Source organism: Hyla sarda, chromosome 4 (assembly GCF_029499605.1).
Source record: "Hyla sarda isolate aHylSar1 chromosome 4, aHylSar1.hap1, whole genome shotgun sequence".
Taxonomy (NCBI): domain Eukaryota; kingdom Metazoa; phylum Chordata; class Amphibia; order Anura; family Hylidae; genus Hyla; species Hyla sarda.
In genome coordinates this window covers 47,611,170-47,623,547 of record NC_079192.1, presented here as the reverse complement: position 1 = coordinate 47,623,547, position 12,378 = coordinate 47,611,170, and the positions used below count along the sequence as shown (strand labels likewise).

The following is a 12,378-nucleotide window of genomic DNA, read 5'->3' as shown; positions in this document are numbered from 1 at the left end:
TCTGTACCCCTGTTCATGATATTTAGAGATTCTCTGGTGTCTAGTATTGTGCCAAGGGACTGGCGCAAGGCGAATGTGGTGCCAATCTTCAAAAAGGGCTCTAGGTCTTCCCCAGGAAACTATAGACCGGTAAGTTTAACGTGCATTGTGGGTAAATTGTTTGAAGGACTTATAAGGGATTACATACAGGAATACATAGGGGATAATTGTATTATAAGTGATAGCCAGCATGGGTTTACTAAGGATAGAAGTTGTCAAACCAATCTAATTTGCTTTTATGAAGAGGTGAGTAGAAGCCTTGACAGAGGAATGGCTGTGGATATAGAGGGGGGCTGTGTATATAGAGGAATGGCTGTGGATATAGTGTTTCTGGATTTTGCTAAAGCATTTGATACTGTCCCTCATAGACGTCTGACAGGTAAGTTAAGGTCTTTGGGTTTGGAAATTTTAGTTTGTAACTGGATTGAACACTGGCTCATGGATCGTACCCAGAGAGTGGTGGTCAATGATTCGTACTCTGATTGGTCCCCGGTTATTAGTGATGTACCCCAAGGTTCAGTACTGGGCCCGCTGCTGTTTAATTTATTTATCAATGATATAGAGGATGGTATTAACAGCTCTGTTTCTATCTTTGCAGATGACACCAAGCTTTGTAGCACGGTACAGTCTATAGAGGATGTGCATAAGTTACAAGATGACTTGGATAGACTAAGTGTCTGGGCATCCACTTGGCAAATGAGGTTCAATGTGGATAAATGTAAAGTTATGCATCTGGGTACTAATAACCTGCATGCATCGTATGTCTTAGGGGGGATTAAACTGGCAGAGTCACTGGTAGAGAAGGATCTGGGTGTACTTGTAGATCACAGACTACAGAATAGCATGCAATGTCAGGCTGCTGCTTCCAAAGCCGGCAGGATATTGTCATGTATCAAAAGAGGCATGGACTCAAGGGACAGGGACATAATACTCCCCCTTTATAAAGCATTGGTACGGCCTCACCTGGAATATGCTGTTCAGTTTTGGTCACCTGTCCATAAAAGGGACACTGCGGAGTTGGAAAGGGTGCAGAGACGCACGACTAAACTAATATGGGGAATGGAACATCTTAGCTATGAGGAGCGATTAAAGGAGTTACAATTGTTTAGTCTTGAGAAGAGACGTTTAAGGGGGGATATGATAAACGTATATAAGTATATTAATGGCCCATACAAAAAATATGGAGAAAAACTGTTCCAGGTTAAACCCCCCCAAAGGACGAGGGGGCACTCCCTCCGTCTGGAGAAAAAAAAGTTTAGTCTCAAGGGGCGACACGCCTTCTTTACCGTGAGGACTGTGAATTTATGGAACGGTCTACCTCAGGAACTGGTCACAGCAGGAACAATTAACAGCTTTAAAACAGGATTAGATACATTCCTGGAACAAAATAAGATTAATGCTTATGAAGAAATATAAAATCTCATCCCTTCCCCAATATCGCGCCACACCCCTACCCCTTAATTCCCTGGTTGAACTTGATGGACATATGTCTTTTTTCGACCGTACTAACTATGTAACTATGTAAGAGATGAGAGAAGTTACAGTAATTAGATTCGTCACGAACTTCTCGGCTCGGCAGTTGCCGACTTTAGCCTGCATAAACTAGTTCAGCTTTCAGGTGCTCCGGTGGGCTGGAAAAGGTAAATACAGTCCTAGGAGAGTCTCCAGCCCACCGGAGCACCTGAAAGCTGAACTAATTTATGCAGGCTAAAGTCAGCAACTGCCGAGCCGAGAAGTTCGTGACGAATCAAATTACTGTAACTTCCCTCATCTCTATAGAAAACCACCACTACAGGCTGATCCAACTTTGATGTAATGCCCTTAAAAAAAGTCAAAATGAGGCTCAGTAGTGTGTGGCCTCCACTTGCCCGTATGACCTCCTTACAATGCCTGGACATGCTCCTGATGAGGTGGCATATGGTCTCCTGAGGGATGTCCTCCCAGACCTGGACTAAAGCATCTGCCAACTCCTGGACAGTCTGTGGTGCAACGTGGCGTTGGTGGATGGAGCGAGACATGATGTCCTAGATGTGCTCAATCAGATTCAGGTCTGGGGAACGGGCGGGCCAGCGCATAGCATCAATGCCTTCCTCTTGCAGGAACTGCTGACACTCCAGCTACATGAGGTCTAGCATTGTCTTGCATTAGGAGGGACCCAGGGCCAACCGCACCAGCATATGGTCTCACAAGGGGTCTGAGGATCTCATCTCAGTACCTAATGACAGTCAGGCTACCTCTGGCAAGCACATGGAGGGCTGTGCGCCCCCCCCCCCCAAATAAATGCCACCCCACACCATTACTGACCCACTGCCAAACCGGTCATGCTGGAGGATGTTGCAGATAGCAGAATGTTCTCCACAGCGTTTACATACTCAGTCACGCCTGTCACATGTGCTCAGTGTGAACCTGCTTTCATCTGTGAAGAGCACAGGGCGCCAGTGGCGAATTTGCCAATCTTTGTGTTCTCTGTCAAATGCCAAAACGTCCTGCACGGTGTTGGGCTGTAAGCACCACCCACACCTGTGGACGTTGGGTCCTCATAACACCTTCATTGAGTCTGTTTCTGACCATCTGTGTGGACACATGCACATTTGTAGCTTGCTGGAGGTCATTTTGCAGGGCTCTGGCAGTGTTCCGCCTTGCACAAAGGCGGAGGTAGCTATCCTGCTGCTGGGTTGTTGCCCTACTACGGCCTCCTCCATGTCTCCTGCTGTACTGGCCTGTCTCCTGGTAGCGCCTCCATGCTCTGGACACTACGCTGACAGACATCGCAAACCTTCTTGCCACAGTTCGCATTGATGTGCCATCCTGGATGAGCTGCACTACCTGAGCCACTTGTGTGGGTTGTAGACTCAGTCTCTTGCTACCACTAGAGTGAAAGCACTGCCAGCATTCAAAAGTGACCAAAACATCAGCCAGGAAGCATAGGATCTGGAAGTGGTCTGTGGTCAGCACCTGCAGAACCACTCCTTTATTAGGGGTGTCTTGCTAATTGCCTATATTTTCCACCTGTTGCCTGTTTCATTTGCACAACAGCATGTGAAATTGATTGTCAATCAGTGTTGCTTCCTGAGTGGACAGTGTGATATCACAGAAGTGTCATTGACTTGGAGTTACATTGTGTTGTTTAAAGGGGTACTCCGGCGCTAAGACATTTTGATAAGATGCCTGATCACGGGGGTCCTGCCGCTGTCACACCCCCTCCATAGGCTTGCATTGAGGGGGCGGAGCATGACGCCACACAGGGGCGGAGCCGTGGCATCACTATGCTCCGTCCCCTTGATCGCTAGTAATCAGACCCGGAGCGAGCACGCTCCGAGGGCTGATTCTAATGGGGTGCGGCGTGGAAGATCACGGGGGTCCCCAGCGGCAGACCCCCGCGATCAGGCATCTTATCCCCTATCCTTTGGATAGGGGATAAGATTTCTTAGCACCGGAGTACCCCTTTAAGTGTTTCCTTAATTTTTTGAGCAGTGTAGATCCTGCGACTTCTTGAAATGTCAAGAGACTGTAAGGTCTCTTGTTCAGATAAGGAAGGGGATGGACACAGCACTTGCAGCGAGATGACTGTTTATGTTTCTAACCATTGGGGATGAAGGTCAGTAGAAATCTTAAAAGAACTGTCTGGAAGCAATAGGAGTATATAGCTCATAGGTCGAGAAGGCCTGCAGCTTGCCAATTCTCTTAGCCGATGTAACGGCTTAGAGGAACGTCCTCTCTATAAACAGTCACAAAAAAGATGTGTCTTATTCTTGAATAAAAGCTTTATTTGTAAATCCCCCTCTTGAGTGCGATATCATAGACTGTCACTGAAAGCTCATAGGTTCTAGTAGAGACCGATCAATCTTCAGGCTGTCAGACTGAGTCTCCTCATATCTAAGCAGCAACCTGTGTCTTGATACACTAGGTTCTGCAGTAGAGGAAGTCTCCAATATTGCCCTTGAGCTGGGTTAACCATAACCGCTCCAGTCAGAATGGTATGAGGACGTTCTCCAACCCTTAGTAAGCCAAACACTAACTTCTGTGCACAGCACAGAGAAAGGTTAGACCGAAGCGCATTGCACTCCTGGTCTCTGGATCCTACCATCAACATGGCACCGGCCGCACTGAGCGCTGCTCCACAAGTATATAGAAGTATATGCAGTTTTCCAGAAAAGCTGCAGCCTGTCCTTACTGTCCAACAGACAGAATAAACATGCACCTGACCTTCGGGGGTAGTTTCCTTTGCAAGGAGCTTAATTTTAAATACTTAATGATTAATTACAAGATTTTTTTGCTGATGGCTGTTTGTAAAGTTATAAAATCATGTGTTCCTTGTAAGCTCAAGAGTCATAGAGGGATGCTGAGCTGCAGCATACATGCCTTCCCATTCCCTGCTCGGCTTCCAGAACTGAGCCCTGTACATCAATCCTGCAGGGCAGGGAGAGGTGGAGGAGATGTGCATGCAGAGCACGATACGGAGCTGACAGACTATTAAAGTTCTGAAGTAAACCTTATACATAAACTAGAGACTGCATGGAGTGTTGTAGCAGAGTTTATTTCAAACATGGCCTCTCTTGTAGAAAAGCCAGCTGGACACATGCAACAGGAATAGTAGAGTGGATATATAGAAGGAAATAGAGAAGAAAAGAAGGGAGGGGGGTTGGAGAAGAGAGAGAGGGAAGAAAAAAAAAAAAAAATGAGAGAAAACACACATACACACACCCACACTACAAAACAGTGTAACAGCAATACTGCTCCACTGCTGCAGTAATAGAATTACAGACATTAAAACCGGTGGGAAATTTCCATTAGGCCACCCAATCCACCATGTAGCTTTGGTACAGTCATATTCCACCCGTTCAACAACTCTTAGCTCCGCCCTCCCATAGGAAGGAGGCAGTCACAAATTGATCTGGCATTTAATTAACGGAGAATGCATTAAAACTGCATCTATAGACCCATTTATGAACAGTCCTGAAGACACGCAGAACATTGATCATCAACTCTGTAGCCGAGACCATGCATGGCAAAAAAAAAAGTCCTGCCAGCTACCTCCACCGTAGAAAGACTTCCTGTGCGCTTCTCTCACTTTCACATGTAATCGACTCTGGTAGCACCAGCCAAAAGAACGGTGATGTTCCTGTCCCTCATTTCACTTACTCACTTCCAGTCTTCAATATTTGGACTTTTGAATTAAATGCCCAAGATTCCAATAACTTACACCAGTGCCCAGGTACGGTGGAGGGTCAAATGTTACTCCAAAGCTTTTTCCCACTCCCTCACCTTGCGGCAAGCATGAATACCATATACAAAGTCATTGTAGGTTCATCCATGTCATCCTGAGCTAGCAGAGGCTGGTGGCAAGAACCACTCCGCCACCCAACCCCCCTTTTCTTAAGTCTTTGTGGTTGAAACACCAAAAAGTATTTTTTTTGTTTTTCCCTTTAACTTTACCATTACCGTAAGCAGATACACTTATAAATAAACGTCTTCACAGCATATTACAGTGCACCACATCTACTTGCAGCAAGGTTGCTCCGCTTCGGCCAAGTACATGCTGTGAACTTCTTGCCTTGACACAATCGTGTCTGGATAACTTTCAGAACAAAGCCATCTTGAATAAACCTGTAGCCATATCTCATAGGGATAAGAAGAGCCTAACAAGAATGTCATAAATAAAAAGGCAGGGACACCTATAGCCTGAGATGACCATCCATTACAGACAGTATAGAGGATCCTCTTCCTCAACGTTGTAGCCATAACCAACATCTTTCACCTAACACTAACTGGTGGTCTTCCAAGATGGGTCCAAAAGAACAGGAGGAGAAAAATAAAATACCCAAAGCGCCGAGTCCATTCATTGGTGGTTGTGGTGCGACTAAACAATATGCCAAAAAAACAAAAACATAATTAAATAAATATAGACCATCCCCATCATGGAAAGTGACAGATAAATAGGCTTCCATAGCTTAGAAGCTGCTTAAGCAAAAAGCTTAGAGTTTATAGTTGATAAAACACAACAACAACAAAAAAAGGCGGTGTGTGTCCGGACCTTTCCACAAGTGGTGGGTCTTTGCGAGAAGCCTCCAACTCTGATGCAGAGTCCCTAAAGAAAAGGAGGGCTGTAAATGTGTCAATTGATGAAGTCTTTGAATATAAAGGAGGATTCTTCATCCCAAGGTTGCAAAGTGTTGGGGATAGGCTGAAAATTGAGGGGGGAAAAAAATGGTGAGGGAGCGCGAGGACGCCTCCCCTTGCAGGAAGAATGTTCAGAAGAATCCCCGATACACCACATAATATACGATTATCCATTTTTGTGTGAGTATCAAAGCTGCATCCCCGCAGATGATGATGATGTTGGGGGAGGGGGCAGTCCTCCCCTCCCATGCCAGATGTTACCTGCTGAAAAAAGGTAGATTTTGAGGACTGAGAAGAGTGCTGCTTCGTGGAGACTCTGTCTGAGCCATGACGTCCTGGAACCATGAAGCTACATCAACTTCCTGTGTCTCATACTGACGCAAGAAGGGGTGCTCCTGCAAGACAATGGGAAAGGTATCATGACAAGGGCTGAACTGATCGCACGTCCTGCCCAGTGATTTCCCCATCCAGGTTGCAAAATTACAATTCAGCAAAAAACATTGCATGGATCGCAGATCCAAGTGGCCTGCAATATGACAAATGGTATTTTAACCCCTTAAGGACTCAGCCCATTTGAACCTTAAGGACTCAGACAATTTTATTTTTACGTTTTCGTTTTTTCCTCCTCCCCTTCAAAAAATCATAACTCTTTTATATTTTCATCCACAGACTAGTATGAGGGCTTGTTTTTTGCGCGACCAGTTGTCCGTTGTAATGCCATCACTCACTTTATCATAAAATGTATGGCGCAACCAAAAAAATACTATTTGTGTGGGGAAATTAAGAAGAAAACCGCAATTTAGCAAATTTTGGAAGGTTTTGTTTTCACGCCGTACAATTTATGGTAAAAATGACGTTTTTTATTCTCTGGGTCAATATGATTAAAATGATACCCGTGATAATACACTTTTCTATTACTGTTCCGCTTAAAAAAAAAAAAAAAAGAAAATCGCAAACTTTTTAACCAAATTAGTACGTTTAAAATCCCCCTATTTTGAAGACCTATAACTTTTTCACTTTTCCGTATAAGCGGTGGTATGAGGGCTAATTTTTTGCGCCACGATCTGTACTTTTTATTAATACTATATTTGCTTACACAAAACTTATTACATTTTTTATACATTTTTTTGGGAATAAAATGTTATAAAAAAAGCAGCTATTTTGGACTTTTTTTTTGTTTTGTTCACGCCGTTCACCGTACGGGATCATTTACATTTTATTTTAATAGTTCGGATATTTATGCACACGGCGATACCAAATATGTATATAAAATAAATTTTTTTACACTTTTTGGGGGTAAAATAGGGAAAATGGGACAATTTACGTTTTTATTGGGGGAGGGGGTTTTCAAATTTTTTTTACTTTATTTTTTTACTTTTATTTTTACACTTTAATAGTCCTCATAGGGGACTATTTAAAGCAATCACTCGATTACTAATCCTGTTCAGTGCTATGTATAGGACATAGCACTGATCAGGGTTATCGGTGATCTTCTGCTCTGGTCTGCGGGAAGGCAGGTCAGAGCAGAAGACTCCCGGAAGGCAGTGGAGCCAGGTGAGGGGACCTCCGGCTGCCGTGCTGGATGATCGGATCGCCGCGGCAGCGCCGCGGGCGATCCGATCATCCTGTTAAGTGACCGCGATGCTGCAGATGCCGTGATTGGTATTGATCACGGCATCTGAGGGGTTAATGGCGGACATCCGCGGGATCGCGGGTGTCCGCCATTACCGGCGGGTCCCTGGCTGCAATGCACAGCCGGGACCGATGCCTGTAGTTATGCTCAGGGTTAAAATGGGTATTCCAGGAAAAAAAATTTTTTTTATATCAACTGGCTCCAGAAAGTTAAACAGGTTTGTAAATTACTTCTATTAAAAAATCTTAATCCTTTCAATAATTATCAGCTGCTGGAGTTTTCTGTCTGGCAACAGTGCTCTCTGCTGACATCTCTGCTTGTCTTGGGAACTGCACAGAGTAGAAGAGGTTTGCTATGGGGATTTGCTTCTAAACTGGGCGGTTCCCGAGACAGGTGTCATCAGAGAGCACTTAGACAGAAAAGAACAACCTTAACTTCAGAAGCTCATAAGTACTGAAAGGATTAAGATTTTTTTAATAGAAGTAATTTACAAATCTGTTTAACTTTCTGGAGCCAGTTGATATATCTAAAAGTTTTTTTCCTGGATAACCCCTTTAAAGTGTACCTGTCGTATAATGTAGATAATATATGTATATTTGTAATAGACAGTGGTTCAAAAAAAAAAAAAATTATGATATTTTTGGGTGAAAAAAAAATGCTGTCCCTGCAGCTAATGTCTGTGTGTCTCTATGAGGAGACAAAATATAGGAAGTGTAGGCAGGACAAGCAGGGCTCTGTGCAGGCTCCTGGCCTGTCAATCGGCCTGCTGTGTGAGCTGGGGGCGCATCATAGATCCTCCATGCACACTTCCTGTATTTTGTCTGAGACAATAGCAATAGCTGAAGAGACAAGACAGCATTTTTTCAGTCAAAAATATACAATTTTTTTTAAGCAATGTATATAAGAAATATACTTCTAATGTTATTATCTACATTAAGCAAGAAGTTTTTGCCAATGACAGGTAATTTAAAGCAGTAAACACATTTAATCTAAGGTTTCTTAACCCCCAATTCCCACAATTTTTTATACTTTTACAACAATTAAGATACACAATTTGTACTAGAGAAGTGTACAAAATACAGTGATCCCTCAACTTACAATAGTTTCAACATACAATGGTCTATTCTGGACCATTGTAAGTTGAAACCAGACTCAACATACAAATCCAGATCTGTGAAACATGTCAATGGCCGGAAGAACCGATCAATCAGAATGGGCATTCACTGGTAATCACCTGTTTTACTGAAGTGTATGCACTGACTGGTGTCTGGTAGCGCCCCCTACAGTACAGAGAGGTATTACATGTTCTGTACACTTTACCTGTACCAGGGTTACCTGCTCCTTTGGACACCAGGTAAGGGCGACTCCATGTTACTTTTTGGGACACTTTGTGCACTGTACAGGACCCTGAAGAAGCTCCTGTCCTCTACACAGACCAGTGTTTTCCCAAGCAGGATACCCCCAGCTGTTGCAAAACTACAACTCCCAGCATGCCCGGACAGCCTTTGGCTGTCCGGGCATGCTGGGAGTTGTAGTTTTGCAAAAGCTGGAGGCTCCCTGCTTGGGAAACACTGACAGACAGTGATTACAGCTCCCAGCAGATCTTTCTTACTTTTATATGTAAGGATTTGCTTTATCTACTTATTTTTCTTTAATTCTCACTTTTTCCTATTTTTGGATGACATTTTGGTGCCTTTGGAACCAATTACCAGGTTTGCCTAGAGTTCTGGTCTCAACATACAATGGTTTCAACATACAATGGTCGTCCTGGAACCAATTAATATTGTAACTTGTGGGACCACTGTACCAGATCTTTACTCACCAGAAGCTTATTGTACTTTGGCCTCTTTCTGTGATCTTTAGTAAGACTGTAAAGAAGAAAGAATATACTATTAGTAACAAAATAGGGATCGACCGATTATCGGTTTGGCCGATATTATCGGCCAATATTCACGATTTTGGACGTTATCGGCAATTACCTTGCCGATAATTCGATAATGCCCCCGCCCCCTGCAACGCCCCCTCCCCGCACAGCACGCCGCCCCCTCGCCTCCCCCATCCCCACACTACTTCTGGCTCCTGCTGCGTCCTGTGTTACGCTGTGCAGCGCAATGACGAGTGACGTCCTCACGCGACGTCACCATTAGTGCGCACAGTGACAGCTCAGGACGGGAGCCAGAAGTAGCGTGAGCCCGGGAACAGGTAATTCTTAAAACGGGGATGGGGGATGCAATGGGGCAGCGGCGGTGGGGGGCGGCAATGGGGCAGCGGCGGTGGGGGGCGGCAATGGGGCAGCGGCGGTGGGGACGGCAATGGGGCAGCGGCGGTGGGGGGCGGCAATGGGGCAGCGGCGGTGGGGGGCGGCAATGGGGCAGCGGCGGTGGGGGGCGGCAATGGGGCAGCGGCGGTGGGGGGCGGCAATGGGGCAGCGGCGGTGGGGGGCGGCAATGGGGCAGCGGCGGTGGGGGGCGGCAATGGGGCAGCGGCAATTGGGCAGCGGCGGTGGGGGGCGGCAATGGGGAGGACCCCCGGACAGGCAGGGGGAGAGAAGTGGGTGGTGGCGGTGGTCTCTGACTCAGCAAAAGCCGGCTATCGGCCTGAAAGGCCACAGATTATCGGTATCGTCCCTAAAAAAAAAAATCGATATCGGTCGATCCCTAGTAACAAACACCTAGTATTACAATAGGCCTGCTATCAGAGCACACGAAGACCATCGTTCCATAAGACACCCCAAATACCAGCCAAGAAATGACCAGAAAGTAATTACTTACCAGTCTTTGACAAAAGACTGGAAGAGAGGAGAAAAGCCCATGTTATGTGGAAGAACTGGAGGTTCTTCTTGAAGAACTTTGGTGAGAACTTCAAAGTCTGTCTTGCAGTTCTTGTAGGGAAACTGACCTGTTGCCAACTCCACCTAAGAGAATTAAAGCATTAAAGGGTAGGGAGACACAAGTCACTTTTAGGACAAAATGCACTTGGGTAAATAAAGAAAACAAAAATGGAGCCAATATGGTGGTTGGACTCCTTAGACCCTTTATCTTACCAATGAGATCCCGAGACTCCACACGTCTGCTCGGATGTCATAGTCCGGTTTGGTCGGATCTGGAGGATCAATTCGCTCAGGCTGAGAAAAAAAATAATTCTAGTTGCAGACAATGTTCCGTGTATTGCTCAGTCATCTTCTGTAGGGAAATGCTGGGACTATAGAGGAACATCAGTCACCCACAACCTCAATAACAGCCCTACATGAGCGGCAGCAGATCTTGCTAGCTGTATGGGCAGACCAAACAGACATACTGCTACTCACATCACTTCTGCATGTCAGCATATTGTGGCTGTGTATACAGATCTGCATGGGCACCTAACAGGGTATACTATAGGCATGAGACAGGCCTGCCCACCTAGGTTAGGTCCAGGGCTGTCTCCTTTACGACACCAACCTTCGCAATTACACTAATACAAGGGGGCTCCCTCCTTTTTACAGGGCTGCCATCATGTCTGATCACAGCATTAAAGGGATTACCCACCAGTAACAGAGTTTTCTTAGGGCTTTGTACTACAGCCTGGATTGTGCACCTCTATAACATCACTATATCAACAGCTGTAATGATGTCATTTTTGTCATTGGACAATTACTTTAAACATATAATGTCTTGGCAGATTAGAGCCATTTGGCCCATCTCGTCTGCCCAATATTACGAATACTTATGAATGGTACTTGTCGATTGGTAAGTGATATTACAGCACACAAACTTTATAGAGGGAGCCCTCATCTATAAATCAGACATAGAGCCAAGGGGCGTTGCTAGGGTCGGTATCACACGGTGCAGTAGAAAATCGTGTCATTTCTCTGTATACTGGGCTGTAGGAGGGCTCAATTTTTGCGCAGTGATGTGTAGTTTTTATCAGTACCAATTTTGCGTATATGTGAAACGTCGATCACTTTTTATATAGATTTTCTGGGATGTGAACAAAAAGCAGCAATTTTGGACTTTTTTCTAATGTTTACACTGTTCCCCATATTGAATCATTAATGTTTAATATGTTTGTTTATTTTATCTATCTTTTTGCACTTTGTTTTTAATGGGAAAAGGGGGATTTTTATTTTTATTGGGGAAGGGGGCTTACTCACATTTTGAAAAAACTTCTACTGTGTGTCCCCATAGGGGTTAACAGGGGGATTAAAAGGGGTTGTGCGCTGCCTTTCAGAGCTCCGCTCGCAGCGTCCGGAAGTTCATTACTCCGAACGCTGTGTGGGGGCTTCCGTGTTCACGGCCGCCCCCTCGTGACGTCACGCTCGCCCCCTCAACCAAAGTCTATGGGAAGGGGGCGTGACAGCGGTCACGCCCCCTTCCCATAGACTTTCGTTGAGGGGGTGGGCGTGACATCACGAGGGGGCGGGCGTGACGTCACGAGGGGGCAGCCGCGAACACGGAAGCCCGCACACAGCGCTCGGAGTAATTATCTTCCGGATGCTGCGAGCGGAGCTCTGAAAGGCAGCGCACAACCCCTTTAAGAGGCCAACACATTCTTATACAATACACCAGTGGTCTCCAAACTATGGACCTTCTGCAAAACTACAACTT

At 45.4% G+C, this 12,378-nt stretch overlaps 1 protein-coding gene across 2 annotated transcripts in view; it reads right to left on the bottom strand.

The window, feature by feature from the left end:
• Positions 1-4,557: 4,557 nt before the first annotated feature.
• The window catches only part of MAP2K7 (mitogen-activated protein kinase kinase 7), a 30,765-nt gene continuing 22,944 nt past the window's right edge, over positions 4,558-12,378 (bottom strand). For both annotated transcript variants that reach the window (XM_056570769.1, XM_056570768.1), the window contains 4 exons: positions 10,836-10,916; positions 10,564-10,706; positions 9,615-9,660; positions 4,558-6,554 (listed from right to left, as the gene is read on the bottom strand). In XM_056570769.1, the coding sequence (XP_056426744.1) occupies positions 6,417-6,554; positions 9,615-9,660; positions 10,564-10,706; positions 10,836-10,916 (408 nt within the window). In that variant the 3' untranslated portion in view covers positions 4,558-6,416. The remainder of the gene's footprint in view (positions 6,555-9,614; positions 9,661-10,563; positions 10,707-10,835; positions 10,917-12,378) is intronic.